The sequence below is a fragment of the Stegostoma tigrinum genome, chromosome 22, assembly GCF_030684315.1.
Source record: "Stegostoma tigrinum isolate sSteTig4 chromosome 22, sSteTig4.hap1, whole genome shotgun sequence".
NCBI classification, from domain to species: Eukaryota; Metazoa; Chordata; class Chondrichthyes; order Orectolobiformes; family Stegostomatidae; genus Stegostoma; species Stegostoma tigrinum.
Genome location: NC_081375.1, coordinates 55,553,977 through 55,579,637, shown reverse-complemented (window position 1 = coordinate 55,579,637; position 25,661 = coordinate 55,553,977). Strand labels below are relative to the sequence as shown.

The 25,661-nt window shown below is 43.3% G+C and overlaps 1 protein-coding gene across 1 annotated transcript in view; it reads left to right on the top strand.

The window, feature by feature from the left end:
- The first annotated feature begins 547 nt into the window (after positions 1-547).
- The window catches only part of LOC125463819 (ras-related protein Rab-37-like), a 278,826-nt gene continuing 253,712 nt past the window's right edge, over positions 548-25,661 (top strand). Inside the window, exon 1 of the mRNA XM_048555564.2 lies at positions 548-1,038. Within this exon, the coding sequence (XP_048411521.1) occupies positions 883-1,038 (156 nt within the window). The 5' untranslated portion in view covers positions 548-882. The remainder of the gene's footprint in view (positions 1,039-25,661) is intronic.

Here is a 25,661-nt window from a genome sequence, read left to right as displayed (position 1 = left end):
CTTGTAGCATCTATGGAGGGGAAGGCAGAGTTAACGTTTCGAGTGCAGTTCTTAAGAACGATCACTGCACTCGAAACATCAACTCTGTTTTCAGATGCTGCCAGACCTGCTGAGTTTCTCCGGCAGTTTTATTTTTCAGATGTCCAGCATCCGCGGTGCTTTAGTTTTTGTTTCATTTTAAAGCAAATGACTCATTCTGCAATACTCTGTACTAATATCCTCCAAAATCGTGACGTTAAATTGTGCACTGAATGGGATTGTATGTCTTTCTATTCCGTCTTGTCTTTTTCCGGGTTAATGCACCTGGAACTCCATTCATTAAAAAAAGGGAACGCTCCCCGTGATGAATCGCTTTGCACGCTGACACCACGTCCCATTTCCCTTACTCTTGGGGAAATGAAAGTGCGTGTTCTAATCCGCATTGCTACAGCCACGCTCCGTGTATCTAAACTTCTAGACTGGGATTTGCATTCAGCCTGGCTGGCATAAGAAGCTGCTGAAGACTTTTGGATGGTGTCAATGAGCGTTGCGTTCTACGTCAGTGCGTGCTGTTTCCGTATGTTGCCTTTTGGGGATGTTTGGAGGGAGGAGACAGAGTGAACAAGCTGCTGTATCGGAGTCAAGACTTGGCTCTTTCACTCCTGCCACTCCCTGAAAAGCCACACTTTGCTCAGTGCAACTGAAAACGGCAGCTGGGGGAACTGGCCGTGGTGCTGAAAAGCTCCGTACAGCTGCTGTCCATTGCGCTCGTACATCAACGGGCAGAAACGCGCGGAGAGTTCGCAAGGAGGTGTGCCTGGACCTGAAGGTGTCTGCTGAAGACAACCAGGATCTCCTTCCACTTCCCACTCCGTGAGCTCAGCTGCCTCGAAAGGAGAGCCGATGGAACCTGGGTTCGATTTGCAGTCTGGCCGTGACGGCGAGCCCTGCTGCCAAGATAGTGCTTACGGATCATCTGTTTTAGACACAGACACGGAAGAGGGCCACACGCCTCCCCACAACAATATCATCTACTACAATGAAGAACTGTTGCATAAGGTGAATGCCCCTAACATTAGCAGCAAGAGGAATAGTTTACATTATTATAGCGCCTTTAATGCACTAAAACATGTTGCAAGAATGATACAAAGTTGCGTGGTTGTGGAACGGGCAAACGTAGACAGGGTGACATTATATAGCATATCATAACTTTCTAACACCAACTTTCTAGACTAACAGGCAGTGTAAAAACGAATTTTAAAGAGTAAAAAATTGGGAAAGGAAAGGTGGGGCTGATTAGTGACCAAGAATTTGACAGAATGTATGGCTGAGGTATTAATACAGTATTTCATGTCCGTCTTGACAGAAGACGGAAATATTGCCAACATCACAGTAAAGGTTGAGCTGGCAGTGAAATGGATATGATAGAAAACCAGTAAGGTTTTAATTAAAATTAAAATGTCAGCTGGTCTGGGGCAGGATATTTCTTTTTAGATTGTTCCTAGCCAGAAAGACAGAATGATACGAGGCTCAAGCCACAACTTGTCAATCCACCCTGAATTTGGAATTTTTGTCAGAGGGCTAGGTGGTCACAAAGTTTACACCACTCTGTGCAAAAGTACAGGGATAAGCCCAGCAATTTAAAAACCAGTTGTCAACATCAGTTGGAGGAGAAATATCAGAATTAATCTGGGATTTAATGAATTGCCAGTTCTTTAAAAAAAAACACAGCCAATGAACGAATTTGGGTAAATTATGCTTTCAAATCCTGGAATTATTAGATGAGGTAACTGAGAAGATTGATAAGGGCAAGGAGGTTTCTAACCATGTTTGATAAAGTAATACATATTTCACATGTTAGCGAAATTGAAACCAATTGGATTAAAATGGGTGAATCTGGTTAAAGAACAGGAAAACAAACTATGGTTAGAGGAACTGGAGGAAAGACTACAAATGGCTTCCCCTAGGGGTTCATATGGAACCACTGTTCTTTTAGGTAAATATCAATAACCTGGACCTGGGTAAACAAATGACAAGAAATGCAAAAACACAAAAATGTGGTCATTTGGGGGAAGGAATGTGGAGATACAATTCTAATTGGGATGCAAGAAAAGGGAGAATTCCAAGAGTGCAAATAAATGCAATAGGACATGATGAAAAGGCAGGAAAAAAAATCAATAAATCATAGTAAAGGAGCTTTAAAGTGACAGCAATCATAACATAAAACTTTTGATAAGGCACCACACCAAAATAAAAGCTCATGGTGTTGCAGTAACACGTTAGCATGGGTAAAGGATCAGTTAGAAAGTAGAGTATGGGTAAATAGATTTTTTTGTGTTGGCAAGCTGTAAGTAATAGAGTGCTAAATGGTTCAGCACTGGGACCTGAACTGTTTCCAAGCTATGTCAATGATTTTGATGAAACAAAGCTGAATCTGACAGTGAGAAGATTTCAAATGAAGTAAAACAGTCGGCAGGTTTGATGAATAGACAAAAAAAAAGACAAATGGAAAATTGTGGGAAATGGTGGACCTGTCCACTTTAACAGGAATGGAAAAGTTGTACACAATTTAATTGCGGAGTCATTGTAAAACTCAATAGCACGTTGTGATCTGGTTGTCCTCATAAGTTAATGACAAAGGCAATAATAGGTGCAGCAAGCAATTAGAAAAGCAAATAAAATGTTGGCGGTTCTTACAAAAGGAGTGGAACATAAAAGTATCCAGATTTTATTGCAGCCATGTAGAGCCTTGATGAGACCATATCTTTTCTGAGAATGTTCGCTCAGTCATTCTTAAAATGGGTTTATCTTATGAGGAAAGGTTAGGTAATTCACCATATATACAATGGAGTTTGAATGAATGTGTGGTGATCTTGTTGGAACATAAAAGATCAGAGGGAATATGGGGATGGTATTTCCCTTTTGTGGGGAATTTAGAACTGGGACACAGTTTGAAAACAAGACGTCACCCTCTTAAGACTGTTCTTTTTTTCTTTCTCTCTCGGAGGGTCTTTAAGTCATGTGAGCAGACAGGAAGTGCAGTTGAGACCACAACTGGTTAGGTCAAAATCTTATTGAACAGTGTAGCAGACTTGAAGGGCTGAATGGCCTAATCCTGACCCAAAGTCCTGTGCTTCTCTGTTCCTTTAATATGCATATTACCATTTAAGGGTTACCATTTACAATTCATCATTTTACGACCTCAGCCATATGTTTCCCAAAACAACAACAATTGCAGTGATATGATAGATTTTTTTTTGGTTTCTGTCACAATCCTTGTGAAACTGATGATATGCCAATGACTGGAAATGACTGTGTTTTTGGGAACTGGGGGAGCGTGGATAGGGTGAATAGCCAAGGTCTCTTTTTCCTAGGTTGGGGGATTCTAGAGGGGGTTGGTTTAAGGAGAAAGATTTTTAAAAGGACATGAGGGGTATTGATTTCACACAGAAGGTGGTACACGTGAGGAATTAGCTGCCAGACGAAGTGGTAGAGGCATCTCAATGGGTATATGAACAGGAAGCATTTCGAGGGATATGGGCCAAATGCTGGCAAATGGGACTAGGGCAGATTGGAATGTTTGGTCAGCCCTGACAAGTTGGACTGAAGAATCTGCTTCCTTGTTGAATGTCTCTATTTAGATGAGGTAATTGGGATAAAAGTTGAGGCTGAAGCTGAGAGCAGGTCTTGGGCCAGATGGATAAAATATAGTTGATGGTGAAGGGTCTGGGAGACACTGGGTCGACAATTGAATGGACAGATACAGCTTGGCAAAGTGCCCAATTATATCTGGAATTATACTGGTCGTCCTTCAGTGTTGCTTGGTAAAACTCGTGAAACCCTTTTTCCTAGTTGCACTGTGGGTGCATCCACACTACATGGACTATAGCAATTCAAGCAGACAGCTCAACACCTTTCAAGGGCAATAGGAATGTGATGCATATGCTGGTCCAGTAAGCAAGACCCAGGTCTCTCATGAGTTTTCAAATAATGCATGAAAGGGCATAGCTCACTCTCTCTCTCTCTTTGCCAAATTATTTGGCAGCGTTCTGGGATGGTCCAGTTACTGTGTGCCGAGGAACTTGTTACTTATGTGGTGAGAAGAATCCCAATTGTGTGTCGCAGCAAGAAATTGACGCACAATCTCACAAGTTTCCTCTTCTCACTACACAAACACTTAATAAGTGATCTGCTTTACTATTAAAACCATTTGAGATTGTAGACCTTCTGCTGAAAATGCTGGTAAATGGGACTAGGTCAGTTTAGGACATCTGGTTGGCATGCATGAGTTGGACTGAGGGGTTTATTTCTGCAGTGTATAACTCTATGACTCTATAAACACTTTAGGAAGAAAGTCCTGAATCTATCAATGATTAAGGAATTTGGACTTGGAAGAACATGAAGAATGAAGAACAAGAATTTGGTAGCTTTGGAGTTTGAGGTCAAGGAGCATTGGTGTTATGGGATATGGGAGCAACAGAACTTATAATCTGAAACTCCTAACTCTTTCTATGCACAACAAATAAGCTAAAAGAAAAAAGTTTTTCCAGTTCAGCCAATCAATTATGTTACAAATTAACAGTGCAGGATTACAAATACAATGACTTGGAAAGAGTGGTATGGATGTAGTGTTATGAAGAGTGATTTGACCCAGAAAAATATCATGTTGCAGAGAGAATGATAGACCAAGATAATGCAACATTGTGGACAGAGTATTATTGGCCCAGAAAAATGCAGTTTCGTGGAGAGAGTGGCATTGGCGTAGATAAGAGTGCTGTGAGAAAAGTGATAAAGACTCAGATAGAACAGTGCCAAGGAATAAGTGATATAAACCCAGATAAATAGTAATATGAACAGAATGACATAGATCCAAATAAATGCAGTGAAATGAACAGGATGATAAAAACCCAGATAAATTCAGTGATTGGAGCAAAGTGATATAGACAAGTTACAGATGTAGTGATTTGTTAAATAATGCAGCTGCTCTTTGTAATAGCATGTACAGAATGTATTCCTAGTTTCACGCTCTGAATTTGTGGTGAACTTATTCTCATCTATCACTCTTTATGATCTATGTTGGAGAAAACTTCTATTTTCTGGGCAGCATTGTATGGGATTGGAAATTGAGCGTAACAGCTTGGTAGCATACAGGGACTGCTAAACTGGTTTCAGTGTAATGAATTCAAGAGAATTCAGAACAAATCAAAACAAGATACCTGGTCACAGTTCAATTAGAAAGTAAATAGATCACACTGTGGTAGACAAGGCTGATGACAGCCTTGTAAGTCAGTGTAATCTGATGACACTATCTGCCCGAGAACAGTTCACTTTTCTTTATCTTGGTCTGGAGTGAAAACTGAGAATCTGAGAAAACACTTGGAAGAATAGAGAAGCCCCTTTGTTCCAAAACTAAACAAGGTCTGTGTCTCGTTGAAGTGAGCTACAAATGTTTTTACTTTGCACTTTTTTGAGAAATAAACAGATTAATAGGACACATACGAATAGGTGGCACGGTGGCTCAGTGGTTAGCACTGCTGCCTCACAGCACCAGGGACCTGGGTATAGAACATAGAACATAGAACATTACAGCACAGTACAGGCCCTTCGGCCCTCGATGTTGTGCCGACCTGTCATACCGCTCTCAAGCCCATCTAACCTACACTATTCCATGTACATCCATATGCTTGTCCAATGACGACTTAAATGTACCTGAAGTTGGCGAATCTACTACCGTTGCAGGCAAAGCGTTCCATTCCCTTACTACTCTGAGTAAAGAAACTACCTCTGATATCTGTCCTATATCTTTCACCCCTCAATTTAAAGCTATGCCCCCTTGTGTTCGCCGTCACCATCATCGGAAAAAGGCTCTCCCCATCCACCCTATCTAACCATCTGATTATTGTATATGTTTCAATTAAGTCACCTCTCAACCTTCTTCACTCTAATGAAAACAGCCTCAAGTCCCTCAGCCTTTCCTTGTAAGACCTTCCTTCCATACCAGGCAACATCCTAGTAAATCTCCTCTGCACCCTTTCCAAAGCTTCCACATCCTTCTTATAATGCAGTACCAGAACTGTACGCAATACTCCAAGTGCGGCCGCACCAGAGTTTTGTACAGCTGCAGCATAACCTCTTGGTTCCGGAACTCGATCCCTCTATCAATAAAAGCTAAAACACTGTATGCCGCCTTAACAGCCCTATCAACCTGGGTGGCAACTTTCATTTGATTCTCAGCCCTGAGTGACTGTCTGTGTGGAGTTTGCATGTTCTCCCTGTGTCTGCATGGTTTTCCATCGGGTGCTCTGGTTTCTTCCCACAGTCCAAATATGTGCAGTTTTGGTGGATTGGCCGTGCTAAATTGCACAACAGTGTTCAGGGATGTGCAGGCTAGGTGGATTACAGGGATAACAGAGGGGTCTGGGTGGAATGCTGTTCAGAGGTTGATGCAGACTTGATGGACCGAATAGCCTCTTTCTGCACTGCAGGGCTTCTAACATTCCATGCACCTCTTTCTGTTGACTTTGACTGATTGTATCATTGGGCAGACTGGCTTTTGTGCTTTGCTGTGTGTCGTACATAGTGCTGAGATGCTGCACATTCTAGGTGTGGAGGACAAGGAAAGAAGAGTAACTTTATTCTTCAGGAATTATTAACCAGTGAGAAATGGGACAGGACCTGTTAGATATGATGATTTAAATGAATGCCTCATTGTAACAACGAAACAGTGTATTTTATCTTTTAGCATCTGAAACCTAAAGAAGACGAAAATGATGCAAATCACCACTGAGGGCAAATCATGAGAACCTATGGGTGTTCAGCCATTTGTTTTAGACAAGTGCAAGACTTGTACTCTGAACTTGTAGTGAACCCGCCAACATTGGGATAGATGCCTGTTGAAGTCAATGTGAAAGAAAATTGGTGTGGCACATAATGGGTGGTCACTCCTCTGCTACACCACTGTCAATGGTCAAAGTTCCATCTGTTCTGCGCATTACAAAGGTCAGAGAATCAAGCGATTATGGAGCTAAGGCATATATCAGCCATGATCTAACTGAGTGGCAGAACAGGCTGGAAAGGCTGATTGGTCTCCTCCTGTTGCTGAAATGTGAAGCACTTGACCTTTTCATTTTCTGTGAAGGGTGTCCAAGTATATGCAACCAGGATGATGCCTAGCCTCAGTATGCTTTCCTTTGGGAGCAGACTCTCATTTTCAACTTAGAGCTTTTTAAGATAATGAAGAATCTGTACTCAACCTAATTGGATATGTCATTTAAGGAGGACAGAGATGGCATAGCTAGCAGACATGCTTACAAAATACTAAGGCAAAGATCATAAATTAGATGCCAGAAGTTTTATGTTCCACAGAGAATCATTACTGTGTGAATGTGTCATGCAAAGGACTCTGAAAGATGAACTTGGATTCCCGTGTTCAAATTGTATTGCCAACAAAATAAATGCTTTCATTTATACAGTGCTTTTCAGGATCCCAGATATTTCAAAACGCTTCACAACAAATGAAATACTTCTTGAAGTGTTATCACTGTTGCAAATGAAACTGCCTGTTGGTGCTCAGCAACCTCTCATTAAAAACAAATCTAATCATAAACAAATAATCTGAATGTTGATCAAAGGATAAATGTTAGGACACCAGGGCTATCTCCTTTGGTCCTCTTCAGAATAGAACCATGGGATATTTTACATCCACCTGAATAGGCAGAAGGGAATCCTTTAACATCTCATCAAAATGGTTGTTGTCAACAATATTCATGAAAAGAGATTTTTGAAGCTACCACAGGTCTTTACACCATCCCCTCAGTGAATGAATGGCATTCAGAGTCCTCAAATTGGCTTCTGTCTTATTTCCTGTCTGGCATTTTGTCTCTGCTCAGAAATGGTGCATTTGGGTGTGAATTATCCTTGTACCATGTCTGAATGGTGTTATGCCAGAGATTCTCTCCTGTTTCTCAATTCATCTGTTTTCCTCTATGCATAAGAATATTTCTCTCTCTGAAGCAGTGAGTTGTTGGATACTGCTAAGACAGACTTGTTCTACATTTTTTCAGCTGAACAATTGTTTTCATGTCAGTAATACCACAAGATACTTTACAGGGTGATCAGGTATTGAGCAGGAGAGAGGAAGTGAAGAATTGAGGGTAGAAAAAGAAACCGACAAAGATAGATGGCTTAGTCCAAGTGTTCTTAATTCTATGATATTTTAGAATTACAGAGCCCCTACATGTTGGAAAGAGACCATTCAGCTCATCAAGCCTGCTCTGGCTTCTGTAGAGTATCCTACCCAGAACCTCACCTTATCCTCATAACCCCACATTTACCATGCCTATCCCACCTAGCCTGCACAACCCTGAATGCAGTGGACAATTTAACATGGCCAATCCACTTAACCGACACATCTTTGGACTGTGGGAGGAAACCGGAGCACCCGGAGGAAACCCACGCAGACAGTTGCTTGAGGGTGGAATTGAACCTGGGTCCCTGGCACTGAGGCAGCAGTGCTAACCACTGAGCCCTGTGCAACACTTTTTTGTTTGAGTAGAATCAATTTAGAAATAATGTGCTTTGGTTTGGAGTTGAAATGAGAAATTATTGATTTGAAACAACTGCTGAGAAAGTGAGGAATAATTTCTTGATACAGCCAACAGTTCCACAAAGAATGGTTGAAACTGAACCAGTGCCCCTTTATGTAAGGAAAAGCTGCATGAATATCTGAAAGAAAGGAAGTCCCAAATCCCTGGAGGAGTGGGGAAGACAGTGTGAGAGTTCTATTTTGGTCTAGCAAAGAATTCCATCGACTCCTTGCTCAGCAGTTCAATTCTAATTCTATTTAAAAAAAGTCTTCCTGGTAGTTGGTTGGAAGAGGAAGGTTTTAGCCTATAGCAATTCTATGGAATGCAAAGAGTTGTGAATTCAGTACGATGGCAATAAATGAGAAATGTCTTCTATCGGAATTCTGTCAGCTGATGGGGATAAAGTTTGGCTTGATTAGGAGATGATAAAATTGTAAGAATTTGCTGGCAATAAATGAGAAACTGGTTGATGTTTTGAAGTGACTGAACAGGGTAATTCCATTTGAATTCTATATAAGGATGACAAAGACTGAGCCATGAGAATTCTGTGCAAGTGTTGGAAAACAGGTTGAGCTAATAAAATGGAAATCAGAGTGGAATAACACAAGATTCCCAGTCATAGTCCCATTTGGAAGTGAATCCATCACAAGGCAGCTTCTGAGCATAAAGTGATGGAAGTGATTCCTTAGGGAACAGTTTACCTTCACTGCCCTCAATCTGGAGTAATAACTGAGGGTCTGAGAAAATTCTTTGAAGAATAGTTCTTTGTTCCAAAACTAAGCAATTATCTGATTAAATGAATAAAAAAAACTACTTGCAGTCTCACCAAGATATTTTACATAGCAAAACATGTTTAGAGATTTCACTGAGGTGTGAGCAGCAGAAACATTAACACAGAGACAAGGAATTATTAAAATATGTGGCTGAAAACATGGCCAAAGGCATTTTGGACAGTCTTGAGGTAGAGGAAAAAAAGCAGAGAAGCAGAGTTTTGGAGGGAATTCCAGAACCAAAGGCATGGTTTCAGTGGTGCAATGAAGGGAATGGGAGATATGTCCAATGATTTGTGTAACTCTTGGTAGGTTGTTAAGCTGAAGAATGTTAGACAAGTAAAATTGCATTGACTTTCTGCAGAGGAACATGTGTTCCATGTTTTAACTAGTCTGTGCAAGCCTAGGATGGTCTTGATGATCACAAGGATTTGGAATTTAAGCTCAACTCAGAATAAGAAAGGATACCAAAATTACCAATCTTCTGTTTCAACCTGTGACAATGCTGGGGAGGGAAAAATAATCAAGATTTCTGAATTGAATGACTTGATTCCTGGAGAACAGTGTTGGTGATGAGGGCCAAAAGCTACAGCATTGCTCTTCCAATTTATAACTGGAGAAAATTTGATAACCAGGAAATGGATATCAGACAAGCAACCCAAGTGTCAAGGAGAAATGATGTCGAGGTGGAACCCATGTGGAATCTAACATTGAGCTTTTTGGATAACATCACTGAAGGACAGCAGATGAGAAGCAGAAAGCCAAGGATAAACTCTGAAGGGGCATTAAAAAAAGTATGGGAGATGGAAAAGTATGCTAATTTAATTTACAAACAGAAAGATGGAAATGAGAATACTTTAATTATTGTCCAGAGTCCCATTCTTACAAAATCAGAAGCAAGTGTTGCCAGGGAATCTGGATGGACAAATATTACCATTTTTAAAGCTTGGGCTTATTAAGAAGGGAGAGGTCTTCAGTTTAAATATCAATACAAAGTAACAGAACTACCTGCATTTCCCAGTGTAACCTGAAATTGTTCCGAGCTAAGAAGTTCTGACATTTAAGACCAGAATTCATGACATCCATGACACTTTAAATATACTCTGTTCCTGTAAGAAGCACTTGCAATATTCAGTGTCAAAACATGAATTTCACAACAGCTGTGAGGTACAGGATCAGCATTGAGAACAGAAAGTTCTCACAGGAACCGGAAACATTTGATAAGTCAGCCTGGTCCCATCAAGAAAACTTTGGACAGCCAGTATATCAAGTACCGTACAAACATTTTTCTTAGAACTGATGATATTACATGGGAAAACCACTGAAGCAGAAAGAACAAGGGTGAAAGGAGTACAAAACAACAACAACAACAACAACAACCCTACACATAGATAGTGAGTGACCTGCAGAGTGCTCATCCCTGAAGGACAAAATTGATCTGTATTTGAGACAATAGGAGATAAAACTGTAGACTTCTAGGAAAGCTTAGAGTGTGAAAATTGGGGGGTGTGGTGGTGGTGGGAGGGGGGTGGGTCTGGGGGGAGATCCTTGGGGTCGATAATTCAGTCTTGAGTTCTCTGTTTGAGGGGAGGACAAGATATGGAAGGAGCAAAATAAGCATTTGCATTGTTTAAAATAACGAATATTTAAAGCAAATTCCAATTTACTAAATTAAAGGTACTGATTCATTACTAAAATAATTAAGGGGCTAGTTTCCTAAGGATGTGCAAACATAGCTTCTGCCTAGGAAAGGCACATCAGAAATGTTTACATCCTCTGTTTAATGAACAGAAAATCAGAAGTAGGCAGTGTGCACAGAAATGTACTGTCATCAGGCAAGCCTATCACATAATCAATAAATGAATCTTGAGTGCTATCTACTTTATAAGAAAAAGATCTGTTCTGCTTCTTATTAATCTCATGTACTTTATTATGGTCACAAAGTAAATATTCAGACAATAATTTCATTTGTCCGCAAATTCAGGTGCTATTTTACCATTCCTGGCAAGAGGGTGGAATGACTGTTTACATCAGCAGTTTCCATTATAATAAACATACATAGGAATTTAGTGTATCTTAAATTAACAACATATGGACTGAATTATATCTATGTTTGCTTGTAAAGGCCCTTGTTGAGACCCAGGCTTAAGACCATGCTCTCCAATGGTGTGTAATCACATCTCTGCATATTCTAATTTGTAAAATAGGTTAAATATAAAAAGTCCTCCTCTCCTTTAATTATAATTCTCCATAACACTGTGCTTTTTCAACTTAATACATCACAATTAATTAGCATTTTATTAATGTCAAATCAATGGAGTTGTTTTTGCATCTGGAGTAGTTTGAGATGCATTGCCAAAAATCTCCAGATGCCTAAATGAAATACTTTGATGCACTTCATCTATAGCTTAGCTGTGAGCAATATCTCACAGTCCTCCCTCTTTATGCCTGCCTGAAGTGGCCATCGAAAGGTCCAGGCAGCAGACTTGAGGGAGGTGGGTGGTTGTCATACTTCCTGACAGTCAAACACTCTTCTGTGGCTGCATTTGGGCCCGGGTGCCCTACGAGAACTAACATGCAGTGTTCACCAACACTCCCAAAGCCTTTAGACAGAGAGGTGGGCACTGCAGGTGATGGAAATGCTTCAATTTCCCCTCCAACATTGATTTAGCCCCTCACTCTGCCCCCTACTTTTTGCTCATTTTTGTTGATATTGCACTTCCCGTTTTGGGCTTTTCTTGCAAATTGGTAACTGATTCAGAAACATGGCTGATTGTAACAAAAATAATTCCGTACTGGGGAAAAATAAGACATTTAGTGGTGCATAAAAATGCCTGTGGATGTTACTTCCTCATTTTAAAAAAAATTAATACTCCAGTGTAGGTGTTAAGGAAATAAAAACTAAAACAACTGCAGATGCTGTAAATCAGAAACACAAACAGAAGTTGCTGGAAAAGGTGAGCAGGTCTGGCAGCATCTGTGAGGGAAAAATGTTTCGGGTCCAGTGACCCTTTCTCCGAACCCAGTTAATTCTGAGTCGTTCTTCACAGAAGCTGCCAGACCTGCTCAGCTTGTCCAGCAACTTCTGTTTGAGTCAAGGAAAAGTTCTATTCTGACTTTGAAATCCTCAGTGCCTCCAAAAGTAGAAAAGGTGTGAAATGTTGAGTTGACCATGGCTCCTATGTCTGAAGAGGAACCACTAAGGATGATGTGGGTAAAGTCAATGCAAATGATGACCCCCTGCCCAGTGTGGCTTCAGTGTAACAAACACGTGTCTTCTGCTGGAAAGACAAATACAAAACTACAGGGGTGTCCTAGATCAAAACACTGGCACTTCCTGGATTCTGTCATTCTTCAAGTCAGAGATCTACGTGATGGTGTGACTCAATCCATGCAGGGGGCTGCAATCTACTGGAAAGATCCCAAAGTTTTTTTCAATCTGTGATGATCACTTATTAAGGCAGTAAGATATTATAAGAACCAACTTCCTCGAAGGAAGAAAATCATTGCCTCAACTCTAAAGCAGTCTGATAATCATCTTGTGATAATGGAAACTGCAGATGCTGGAGAATCCAAGATAACAAAGTGTGAAGCTGGATGAACACAGCAGACCAAGCAGCACCTCAGGAGCACAAAAGCTGATGTTTCGGGTCTAGACCCTTCATCAGAGAGGGATCTCCCTGAAGGGGCTAGACCTGAAACGTTAGCTTTTGTGCTCCTGAGATGCTGCTTGGCCTGCTGTGTTCATCCAGCTTCACACTTTGTTATCCTGATAATCATCTTGTGAAGTCTTTGCATTGTGGAACACAGCTCTAGAATAGCGACACCAAATAAAGCCAGCTACACTAGACTCCTGTGCCCACATCATTGGATTTTTAGCTTTGTCATCACCCATACTGGTTCATCTGAAATATGCAACTTCCTTGAACAAACACAGCATCCCTCACTGCCAGACAGAACAACTCAAGGTCACATACAAGAAGGCAGCATTCCAGCAACTCAAGGTTGATGTTCAAAGAAAAATCAGAAGATGAAGGACATGAAAACATAATAAATGCTGAGAGATACAACATTTGGCTGAAATCCTGTCCCACGTGCATGAAGATCTGTGGGTCAAAAATCAAACTGTCCAGTCTTATGAAGATCCAATTCAGAAAGTTGAACTAACAACTAGTGGATGTAAGATAATTAGATTTTAAGAAGGCATTTGATAAGGTACCACACATTTGGCTACTTCTTAAGATAAGACACTATGGTGATGGGGGTAGTCTGTTAGCATGGATTGAGGATTAACTAACTAATTGATAACAAAGAATTGGGGTAAGAGGGACATTTTCAGGTAGGCAACCTGTAAATAGTTGAGTGGCACAGGAATCCCTGCTGAGGCTGCCATATATATTAATGACTTGAATAAGAAAAGTAAATATTTAATAGTCAAGTTTGCGGTTGACACAAAAATAGGTAGAAAGGCAATTGGTAAATATGACAGATTCTGCAGAGAGATAGAGGCAGGTTAAGCAAGTGTAGGGGGGAAAAAACTAGTCAGTTGGAATATAATGTGGGGAAACATTAGTTTATGCAATTGGCAGAATAAAATTGAGCATCTGAATATTATGGAGAAAGACTACAGAAAGCTAAAGCACTAAGGGATTTTGTTTTTATCCACTTGTGGGATATGGGTATCATTGGCTGGGCCAGCATTTATTGCCGATCCCAAGTTGCTCTAAAGAAGGTGGTGGTGAGCTGCCTTTTTGAGCTGCTAAGGTCTAGCTACTGTAGGGTAGACCCACAATACCCTGAGGGAAAGAATCCCAGGATTTTCACCCAGTAATACTGAAGGGATTACGATATATTTCCAAGTATGGATAGTGAGAGGGTTGGAAGGGAATTTGCAGTTGGTGTTCCCATGTATCTGCTGCCCATGTTCTTCTCGATGGTCAGAGATCATGGGAACTGTAGATGCTGGAGAATCCAAGATAACAAGGTGTGGAGCTGGATGAACACTGCAGGCCAAGCAGCATCTTAGGAGCACAAGAACTGACGAACTCTTCGGGCCTAGACCCTTCATCAGAAAAGGGGGATGGGGAGAGGATTCTGAAATATATAGGGAGAGAGGTGGAGGCGGACCGAAGATGGATAGAGGAGAGTATGGGTGGGAGGTGGGGAGGGGATAGGTCTGTTCGGGGAGAACGGACAGGTCAAGGGGGCGGGATGAGGTTAGTAGTTAGGAAATGGAGGTGCGGCTTGAGGTGGGAGGCGGGGATAGGTGAGAGGAAGAACAGGTTAGGCAGGCGGGGATGAGCTGGGCTGGTTTTGGGATGCAGTGGGGAGAGGGGAGATTTTGAAGCTGGTGAAATCCACATGGATACCATTGGGCTGCAGGGTTCTCAAGCAGAATGAGTTGCTGTTCCTGCAGCCTACAGGTGGCATCATTATGGCACCGCAGGAGGCCCAGGATGGGTTTGTCATCTAAGGAATGGGAGGGGGAGTTGAAATGGTTCGCGACTGGGAGGTGCAGTCGTTTATTGCGAACTGAGCAGAGGTGTTCTGCAAAGCGGTCCACATGAAATAGATGTTCACCTGCACATCCACCAATGTGGTATACTGCATCCGCTGTACCCGGTGTGGCTTCCTCTACATCGGGGAAACCAAGCAGAGGCTTGGAGTCCACTTTGCAGAATACCTACGCTTGGTTCGCAATAAACGACTGCACCTCCCAGTCGCGAACCATTTCAACTCCCCGTCCCATTCCTTAGATGACAAACCCATCCTGGGACTCCTGCGGTGCCATAATGATGCCACCTGTAGGCTGCAGGAACAGCAGCTCATATTCCGCTTGAGAACCCTGCAGCCCAATAGAATCCATGTGGATTTCACCAGCTTCAAAATCTCCCCTCTCCCCACTGCATCCCAAAACCAGCCCAGCTCATCCCCGCCTGCCTAACCTGTTCTTCCTCTCACCTATCCCCTCCTCCCACCTCAAGCCGCACCTCCATTTCCTAACTACTAACCTCATCCCGCCCCCTTGACCTGTCCCCACTCCCTGGACTGACCTGTCCCCTCCCCACCTCCCCACCCATACTCTCCTATCCACCTATCTTCTCTTCTATCCATCTTCGACCCACCTGCCCCTCTCTCTCCCTATTCATTTCAGAATCGTCTCCCCATCCCCATTTTTCTGGTGAAGGGTCTAGGCCTGAAATGTCAGCTCTTGTGCTCCTGAGATGCTGCTTGACCTGTTGTGTTCATCCAGCTTCACACTTTGTTATCTCTTCTTCTCGATGGTAATGGTTATGGGTTTGGAAGGTGCTGTCTCAGAGTCTTTGAATTACTGCAATGCATCTTGTAGATGTAACACACGGCTGCTTCTGAGTGAATTATAAATGTTTGTGGATATGATGCAAACCAAGAAGTTGCTTTGACCTGGTTTGTGTCAAGCTTCTTGAGTTTTGTTGGAACTCCACACATCCTGGCAAGTAGCAAGTATTCAATCATACTCGTCACTCAGGCATTGTGTATCAGCGATTAACACTGCTGCCTTACAGTGTGAGGAACACAGGTTCAATTCCAGCCCAGGTGACTATTTGTGTGGAGTTTGTACGTTCTCCCTGTGTATGTGTGTGTTTCCTCTGGGTGCTCTGATTTCCTCCCATAGTCCAAAGATTTGCAAATTAGGTGGATTGGCCAAACTAAATTACCAATAATGTTCAGGGATGTGTAGGTTAGATGCATTAGCCATGGGAAATGCAGGGTTACAGGGAGAGTCGGGGTGTGAAACTTGGTGGAATATCCCTCAGAGGGTTGATGTGGACTTGTTGGGCTGAATGGCCCGTTTACACACTGAGGATTCTATAAAAATAAAACAAAAATGGTAGACAGTCTTTGGAGAATCAGCAGGTGAATTACTTGCCACAAAATATTCCACCCACTGACCTTTCATTGTAGCCACTGTATTTACATGGCTAGTCCAGTTCAGTTTTTGGTCAATGGTAAACCTTAGAATGTTTAAAATAGGGGATTCAGTGATCATAATACTATTGAATATTAAGGTGCGAAGTTTAGAATGTGTTTGTTATTGGAGATGGTCATTGCCTGGCATTTGTGTGGTATGAATGTTATTGGCCACTTGTCATTCCAAGTCTGAATATTGTCTTGACCTTGCTGCATTCGGATATAGAGCGCTTCAGTATCTGAGGAGTCGCAAATGGTGCTGAACATTGTGCAATCATCGGCCAACATACTCATTTCTGACCTTACGAAGGGGGGAAGATCATTGAAGCAGCTGAAGATGGTTGGGCCGAGGACTCTACCCTGAGGAACGCCTGCAGAGACGTCCTGGAGCAGAGATGACTGACCTTGTGTGTTCCACTGATGCTTTGAGCTTCATTGAAAATGGGGACATTTCTGCGTTGTTTTCAGGTGAATTATTTAATTGTCCGACACCATTCACAACTGAAGGTAGTAGGATTTCAGAGCTTGTATTTGATTCACTGCTTGTGGAATCACTCAGCTCTGTCTTTCACTTGCTGCTTCTGCTGTTTGGTATGTAGATAGCCCTTTTGGCAGCTTCACCAGACTGACACTTCATTTTTAGCTATGCCTGGTCGTGCTCCCAGCATTCCTTCCTGTACTTTCCATTGAACCAGGTTTGATCCCCTGGCTTGATGGCCATTGCCATCATTGGCAATCGCTTCTTTTGAGTATGATTTTCATCTCAAACTCCAGATAGAAAGGTCATGGTTGAGTGTGGAATATGCTGGGCCGTGACTTTGCAGATTGTGTTGGAGTGTGCAGTGGTCACTTTTACTAATATTGTCATGCTGAGTGCATCTGCCAGCAGACTGGTAAGGATGAGGCCAAGTATGTTTCTCTCTCTTGTTGGTTCCCTCACCGTCTGCCGTAGACACAAGTAAGCAGCCATGTCCTTTAGGACCCGACCAGCTCGATCAGTAGTACTGCTGCCACACTACTCTTGGTGGTGGGCATTGAAATTCCCCACCCAGAGTACACATTGTGCTATTGACATACTTGGTTCTTCTCCTAAGGAGTACTGACTGATCAGCAGGAGAGGACAGACCGTGCATGGCAACCAGCAAGAGATTTCCTTGCTCATGTTTAACCTGAAGCCGTGAGACTTATGGGGTCTACTATCAATTTTGAAGACCCCCCCCCCCCGCAAGATAACAACTCCTTTCTGACTGTAATTGTGCCACCACCTCTGCTGGATCTGTCCTGCTGGCAGGTCAGGCTGCATCCTAAGGATGGTGATTGAGTCCTGAAGGACATTGTTGCCAGACTTGGTTTGCGACAGATATCTGTTGGGTTTGGTCCTGTGAGTCTGATTAGGTCAGACTGTCATTTGACTAGTCTGTGATACATCTCTCAACTTTTGCGCTACCCCTAGATGAAGACTTTGCAGGATTAGCAGGACATTTTTTTTGCCATTGTCATTTCCAGTGCCTTGGTCAATGCTAGGTAGTGCATCAAGTTTCAATCCCTCTTGTGGCTCTTAGAACTGAATGGCTTTCTAGTCCATTTCAGAGGGCAGTTAAGAGTCAACTATGTTGCTGTGGGTGTGCAGTCATAAATAGGTCAGCGTAGTGGTAAATGGGTGTTTTTCTGGTTGGTGGTCAGTGGCTAGTGGTGTGCCTCAGGGATCAGTGTTGAGACTGCAATTGTTTACAATTTATACAGATGATTTGGAGTTGAGGACTAAGTGTAGTGTGTGAAAGTTTGCAGATGACACTAACGTGAATGGTAGAGCAAAGTGTGCAGAAGACACAAAGTCTGCAGAGGGATATAAATAGCTAAAGTAAGTGGGCAAAGGTCTGGCAGATGGAGTACGATGTTGGTAAGTGTAAGGTCATCCATTTTGGTCGGAATAACAGCAAAATGGACTATGTTTTAAATGGTAAAAAATTGCAGCGCACTGCTGTGCAAAGGTACTTGGGTGTCCTTGCGCATGAATCACTAAAAGTAGGATTGCAGGTGCAGCAGGTAATTAAAAAGGCAAATGGAATTTTGTCTGTCATTGCTGGAGGGATGGAGTTTAAAAACAGGGAAGCTATGCTGCAGCTGCAGAGAGTCCTGGTGAGGCCACACCTGGAGTACTGTGTGCAGTTTTGGTCTCCTTACTTGAGAAGAGATGTATTAGCACTGGAGGGGGTGCAGAGGAGATTCACTTGGTTGATTCCAGAGTTGAGAGGGTTGGATTATGAGGAGAGACTGAGTAGGCTGGGCTTATAGTCATTGGAGCTCAGAAGAGTGAGGGGAAATCTTATAGAAACATCTAAGATTGTGAAGGGAATAGATAAGGTGGAGGCAGGGAGGTTGTTTTCGCTAGCAGGTGAAACCAGGACTAGGGGGCATAGCCTCAAAACACAGGGAAGCAGATGTAGGACTGAGGTCAGGAGGAACTTCTTCACCCAAAGGGTTGTGAATCTGTGGAATTCCATGACCAGTGAACTGGTTGAAGCTACCTCACTGAATGTTTTTAAGGCAAGGCTAGATAAATTTTTGAACAGTAAAGGAATTAAGGGTTATGGTGAGTGGGCGGGTAAGTGGAGCTGAGTCTCAAAGATCAGCCATGATCTTATTAAATGGCAGGGCAGACTTAAGGGGCCAGATGGCCTACTCCTGCTCCTAGTTCTTGCATTCTAGGTCAGACCAGGTAAGGACAGCAGACTTCCTTCCCTGAAGCACATTAGTGAACCAGATGGGTTTTTGTAACATTGCTTGCATAGTCACCATTAGATGCCTAACTCCAGATTTTTATTGAATTGAATTCAAATACCACGATCTGCCATGACAGAATGTCCCTAGAACATTATCTGGGTCTCTGGCTTAACGCCACTTGGCCAACAACTCCTCCCATTTGTGACTCTTCATGCATAAATCTCAAAAAAGAAAGCTAGCACATAATAGGGGGCAAACGTGGAACATTGGCCTTTATTTTGAAGGGAATGCAATATAAAAGTAGGGAAGCCTTGTTAAAAGTGCACAAGGCACTATAACTGAAAGCAGTCCACGGAAGTTTCATTGGCAGAGACTGGTCTTTATGAAGGAAGCTTGAATAGTTTGGACCTGTATTCGTTGGAATGTAGGCTGAGGACCTTATTGAAGCGTACACAAATCTTAGGGACTTGGTACAAGGTAGATGTGGCGAGGTTGTTCGTCTTTTGTGAAAGTCTAGGACCAGAGAGCATAATCTCAGATGAAGCAGTCACCTATTTATGATGGAGATGAGGAGGAATTTTTACCCTTTAAAGGATAGTGAATTTTCAAAATTCTTCACCACAGAGGGTGGTCAAGGCTGGGTTATTAAGTATAATCAACGTTGACATAGATTTTTAACATAGATTTTGACATAGATTTAAGTGAAACAAGCATTTTGGTGACAAGGTAGGAAAGTGAAGTTGAAGATTATCAAATCCGACATGATCTCATTGAATGACAGAGCGGAGTCGATTTACTGGATAGCTTTCTTCTGCTGCTATATCTTATGGTAACCTTCAAATCAAAGGGCAGCCAACAACTGATTTTGCTGCTTTATATCTGTTTTAGCTGTTATAAAATTTCAACCGGAGCTTGAGAAGCAAATGCATTAATTAAGTTGCCAGAAATAATTTCGGAGATAGCAGGAACTGGAGATGCTGGAGAATCTGAGAAAACAAGATGTAGAGCTGGATGAGCACAGCAGACCAAGCAGCACCAGGAGGGCAGGAAGGCTAAAGTTTCAGGCCTAGACCTTTCTTCCGAAATGCATCCTCATCCGCTTAGCTGAGCTCGTCCTCACTCTCAACAACCTCTCTTTCAAATCCTCCCACTTCCTACAGACAAAGAGGGTGGCCATGGGTACCCACATGGGCCCAAGCTATGCCTGCCTCTTTGTAGGTTTCATGGAACAATCTCTCTTCCCCAAGTTATCTACATTGGCCCTGTCCCCCATCTCTTCCTCTGTTACATTGACTGTATCGGGACCTCCTCATGCTCCCACAAGGATCTCTAACACCTTCCACACCAACCTTAAGTTCACCTGAATCATCTCTGATACCTCTCTCTCCTTCCTGGACCTCTGTTTCCATCTCTGGCAACCACCTGGAAACCGACATCAATGTCAAGCCCACTGACTCCCAACAGCTACCTAGAATACACCTCCTCCCACCCACCTTCCTGCAAAAATGCCATCCCCTAATTCCAATTCCTTCACCTCCGCCGCATCTGCTTGCAGGATGAGGTATTCCACTCCCGCACATCTCAGATGTCCTCGTTTTTTCAAGGACCGCAACTTCACCCCTCAGTGGCAGAGAACGCCCTCAACCGGGTCTCCCACATTTCCTGCAACCCATCCCTCACACCCATTCCTTGCAATAACAACCAAAACAGAATCCCCCTCGTCCTCACGTACCACCCCACCAACCTCCTGATCCAATGCCTCATCCTCCGACACTTCCCACCATCTGCAATCCGACCCCACCAACAAAGACATTTTTCCCACCCCACCCTTATCTGCTTTCCGGAAGGACCACTCTCTCTGGGACTCCCTCGTCCGCTCCACACTCCCCTCCAGCCCCACCACATCCGGCACTTTTCCCTGCAACCGCAGGAAGTGCTCCACTTGCCCTTACGCTTCCATCCTCAGCCCCATCCCAGGCCCCAAGAAGAATTTCCACATCAAGCAGATGTTCACCTCCTCTACATCGGGGAAACTAAACGGAGGCTTGGGGGCCACTTTGCTGAGCACCAACGCTCGGTTTGCACTAAACAACTGCACCTCCCTGTCGTGAACCATTTCAACACCCTCTCCTGTTCCTCAGACGACATGTCCATCCTGGGTCTCCTGTAGTAAAACAACAATGCTAGCTGAAGGCTGCAAGAACAGGTCCTCATATTCTGCTTGGGAACCCTGCATCCCAATGGTATCGATGAAGACTTCACAAGCTTCAAAAACTCCCCTCCCCCTATTGCATCCCAAAATCAGCCCAGCTTGTCCTCACCTCCCTAACCTGTCCCGCCTCCCACCTCAAGCCCCACCACCATCTCCTACCTTCTAACCTCATCCCGCTCCATTGACCTATCTGTCCTCCCATGACTGACCTTTCTCCTCCCTACCTCCCCACCTACACTCACCTTTACTACCTCCACCTCTTTGACCTGTCTGTACCCTCTCCACCTATCTTCTCGTCTATCCATCCTCAATTCGCCTCCCCCTGCTCCCTATTTATTTCAGATCACCCTTCCCCACCCCCATTTCTGAAGAAGGGTCTGAGCCTGAAACGTCAGCCTTCCTGCTCCTCTGGTGCTGCTTGCCTGCTGTGTTTATCCTGCTCTACGTTTTGTATGCCAGAAATAGTTTTCTGGATTCTGATTTAGCAATGGACTGAAGGCTTCAAATCCACTAGAATTTTCAATATTTAATAGCGTTCAAATAATCTGAAGAGTAGCAAATAGTATAATTGCAATTTGTGTAAATAGGGAAGCATTGGTAGCACAGTGGTTAGTCCTGTTGCCTCAGTAACAGGGACCTGGGTTTGATTCCACCCGCAGGTGACTGTCTGTGTAGAGTCTACACGTTTCCCCGTGTCTGCATGGATTTACTCCAGGTGCTCCAGTTTCCTCCCACAGTCCAGAGATGGGAAGGTTAAGTGAATTGGCCATGCTAAATTGCTCATAGTGCCCAGGGATGTGTAGATTAGGTGAACTAGTCATTGGAAATGCAGGGTTACAGGGATAACTTGGGGGTTGGCGATGTTGGTCTAGGTGAGATGTCCTTTGAACGATCAGTACAGACTTGATAAGCCAAATGGCCTGCTTCCAATCTGTAAAGTTCTACTATTCTGGTATTTTTTTTGGCAATTATTAGCATGTTAATGAATATCTTAGCTATTCTTGCAAGATTAATTATGATGATGTACTACAGAGAACCTCCAGTGATTTGGTTCAGCAACTAACAGAACAAGTCTGGAGCCAGTCTGATAAACTGTGCAATTTTACAATGTGATTCTGACTGTCCTAAGTATATACTATTACATTTGGGCATGCTATGAATTGTACCAACTAATCGTGGGCCAGCGTGGTAATGTGGCCATTGACAATGCTTCATAAGATTCTCTCCTTTCATTGTGAGGGGTTTTAGGTGACTCCCCAGGGGCTGAACTTCATTAGTGGGCCGTTTTAGACATAAGGACCACAGTGCACCTGCTACATGATGTGAATCTAGGGGGCATGGTTAGTAACTTTACAGACAACACCAAAGTTTGTATAGTGAACGGTGAAGGTTACCTCAGAGTACAACAGGACCTTAATCAGATGGGGATAAATGGGCCAAGGAGTGGCAGATGGCGTTTAGTATAGATAAATGCAAGTTGTTGCATTTTGGTGAGACAACCTCAGGCAGGGCTTTACCAGTTAATAGTAGGGTCCTGGGGAGTGTTGTCAAATGGAGGCCTAGGGGCACAGTTACATAATTGTTTGAAAGTAGCATCACAGGAAGATAGGATTGGGCACATTTGTCTTCATTGGTCACAGCATTAAATACAGGAGTTGGGACATCATATTGCTGTTTAAAAATGGTAAAGACATAGATGAGGACTGTTTTGGAGTACTGCATACAATTCTGTTCACCCTGCTATTGGAAGGATATTAAACTGTAAAAGGGAGCAGAAAAGACATACAAGGATGTTACGTAGACCGGAGAATTCGAGTTATAGTGAAGAGACTGAATAAGCTAGGATATTTTTCCCTGGAGCACAGGAGGTTGAGGGGTGATCATATAGAAGTGTATAAAATCATGAGAAATACAGATAAGGTGAATAGCGGAGGTCATTTCCCCAGGATAGGGGATTCCAAAACTAGCAGGCATTGTTTTATGGTGAAAGAGGAAAGATTTAAAAGGGACCAGAGGGGCAACTTTTTTACACAGAGGGTGGTGCATGTATTGTACAAACTGCCAGAACGTGGTAGAAGCGAATACAATTACAACATTTAAATGGCATTTGGACTGGCATGTGAAAAAAGGTTTCGAGCGATACTGGACTAGTTCAGTTTCGGGAACCCGATTAAACATGGACGAGTTGGACCAAAGGATCTGCTTCTGTGCTGCATGACTCAGTGTCCAACTTGGTTTAGCAGCAGTGGCAGGAGGGCGGAGATCCTGAAGACTCCCCAGTCCTAACCTCCATCCCAATAATGGAGGCATGTTTCTAACTTCGGCCGTGCCCTCTCAAAGCAGCTCCTACTTCATTATGGAATGTTTTCAGGCTTGGAAAGGCTGGCTCGCTGGGAAGACCCTGGTAAGATGGCTGGGATCAGATGAGATGAAGGTCATGGAGCAAGAATACTATTCCCTCTCCTCTGGGCTTTACACAAATTTAAAAATAAATTTATTAAAGTTCAGCATTTCAATCAGGATCATTCCTCTGTGAATTATTCAATAAAGCTGATTAATGTAAACCCAGCCCCCACTGAGAAAATCAATTTACTGAGGAGATTCTCAAATATTCCTAATTCAGTTATTCTAAACAAACGGTTCAAACACCTGGGACTTAAGCACAGACCTTCTGCCTCAGAGACAGAAACTACCACTGAAGTTCAAAAGTCCATTCTCTGTTTTATGTAAGTGAAGCACTAACCTGTTTCAAGCAACTGAAATTGGGCGGCACGGTGGCTCAGTGGTTAGCACTGCAGCCTCACAGCGCCAGAGACCCAGGTTCGATTCCAGTCTCGGGTGACTGTCTGTGTGGAGTTTGCACATTCTCCCCGTGTCTGTGTGGGTTTCCTCCGGGTGCTCCGGTTTCCTCCCACAGTCCAAAGATGTGCAGGCTAGGTGGATCGGCCATGCTAAATTGCCCGTAGTGTTCAGGGGTGCATGGGTTATAGGGTGGGATGCTTCAAGGGTGGCGTGGACCTGTTGGGCTGAAGGGCCTTATTCCACACTGTAGGGAATCTAAACTCCCTGTCTTCCTTTCCTGAGGCTGTAAAACATTTGGCCCAAATTTACAACTGATTGCAAACTAACAAATTAGTATCACTTTCCAACTCATGCAGGTCAATCACAAGCTCAGTTATAGATTTGACGGGGTCAGTGACGCATTACGACAAGCATAGACTGAGATGGAACCCGTAGCACATTAAAGCAAACTAGATAACTACAAAAAATCATATACTTAATAAAATTAGTCATACATTTCAGAGTCAGTGTTTGTTCAGTAGGGGAAGGGTCGCTCACTGTGTAACTGTTCAGAGTTGGTGTTTATTCGGAAGTGTAAAGGTCAGTCAGTGAATAACTGATCAGTGTCAGTGTTCATTCTGCATGGCAAGGATCACTCAATAGTAACTCTACACAGTAACTCTACCAGAGTTTATTCAGTTCAGAATTGATTTAACATAGAGTTGTTTATTAAGCCAGCAGGTAAATACAGACAACATTATCATTACCGCTGAGGAATTATGTGCTTTCTGCAGATTGGGGTGACAGGTTGTCAATATGGAACAGTTTGAAAGTTCACTCCATGGACAAATCTTTATAAACACAATATGCGGAACATTTCCTTTTGTGAATCTCTAAATGCAACTGCCAGTGGCCACTGGGTGGAACCTCTGTGGTATTTCTTGTTGTGTGATAATAAAACATGAGGCTGGATGAGCACAGCAGGCCAAGCAGCATCTCAGGAGCACAAAAGCTGACGCTTCGGGCCTAAACCCTTCATCAGAGAGGGGGATGGGGTGAGGCTTCTGAAATAAATAGGGAGAGGGGGGGAGGCGGACCGAAGATGGAGAGAAAAGAAGATAGGTGGAGAGAGTAGAGGTAGGGAGGGGATAGGTCAGTCCAGGGAAGACGGACAGGTCAAGGAGGTGGGATGAGGTTAGTAGGTAGATGGAGGTGCGGCTTGGGGTGGGAGGAAGGGATGGGTGAGAGGAAGAACCGGTTAGGGAGGCAGAGACAGGTTGGACTGGTTTTGGGATGCAGTGGGGGGAGGGGACAAACTGGGCTGGTTTAGGGATGCGGTGGGGGAAGGGGAGATTTTGAAACTGGTGAAGTCCACATTGATACCATTAGGCTGCAGGGTTCCCAGGTGGAATATGAGTTGCTGTCCCTGCAACCTACGGATGGCATCATTGTGGCACTGCAGGAGGCCCATGATGGACATGTCATCTAAAGAATGGGAGGGGGAGTGGAAATGGTTTGCGACTGGGAGGTGCAGTTGTTTCTTGTGTGCATTGGTGGGCGTGGTGTCTTGGCTAAAGATGTGTCTGCAGCCTCAATATATTTGTGTTATGTTATTACCAGATTAATATATCTTGATCTGTTCCTGGGACAAAGCCAATC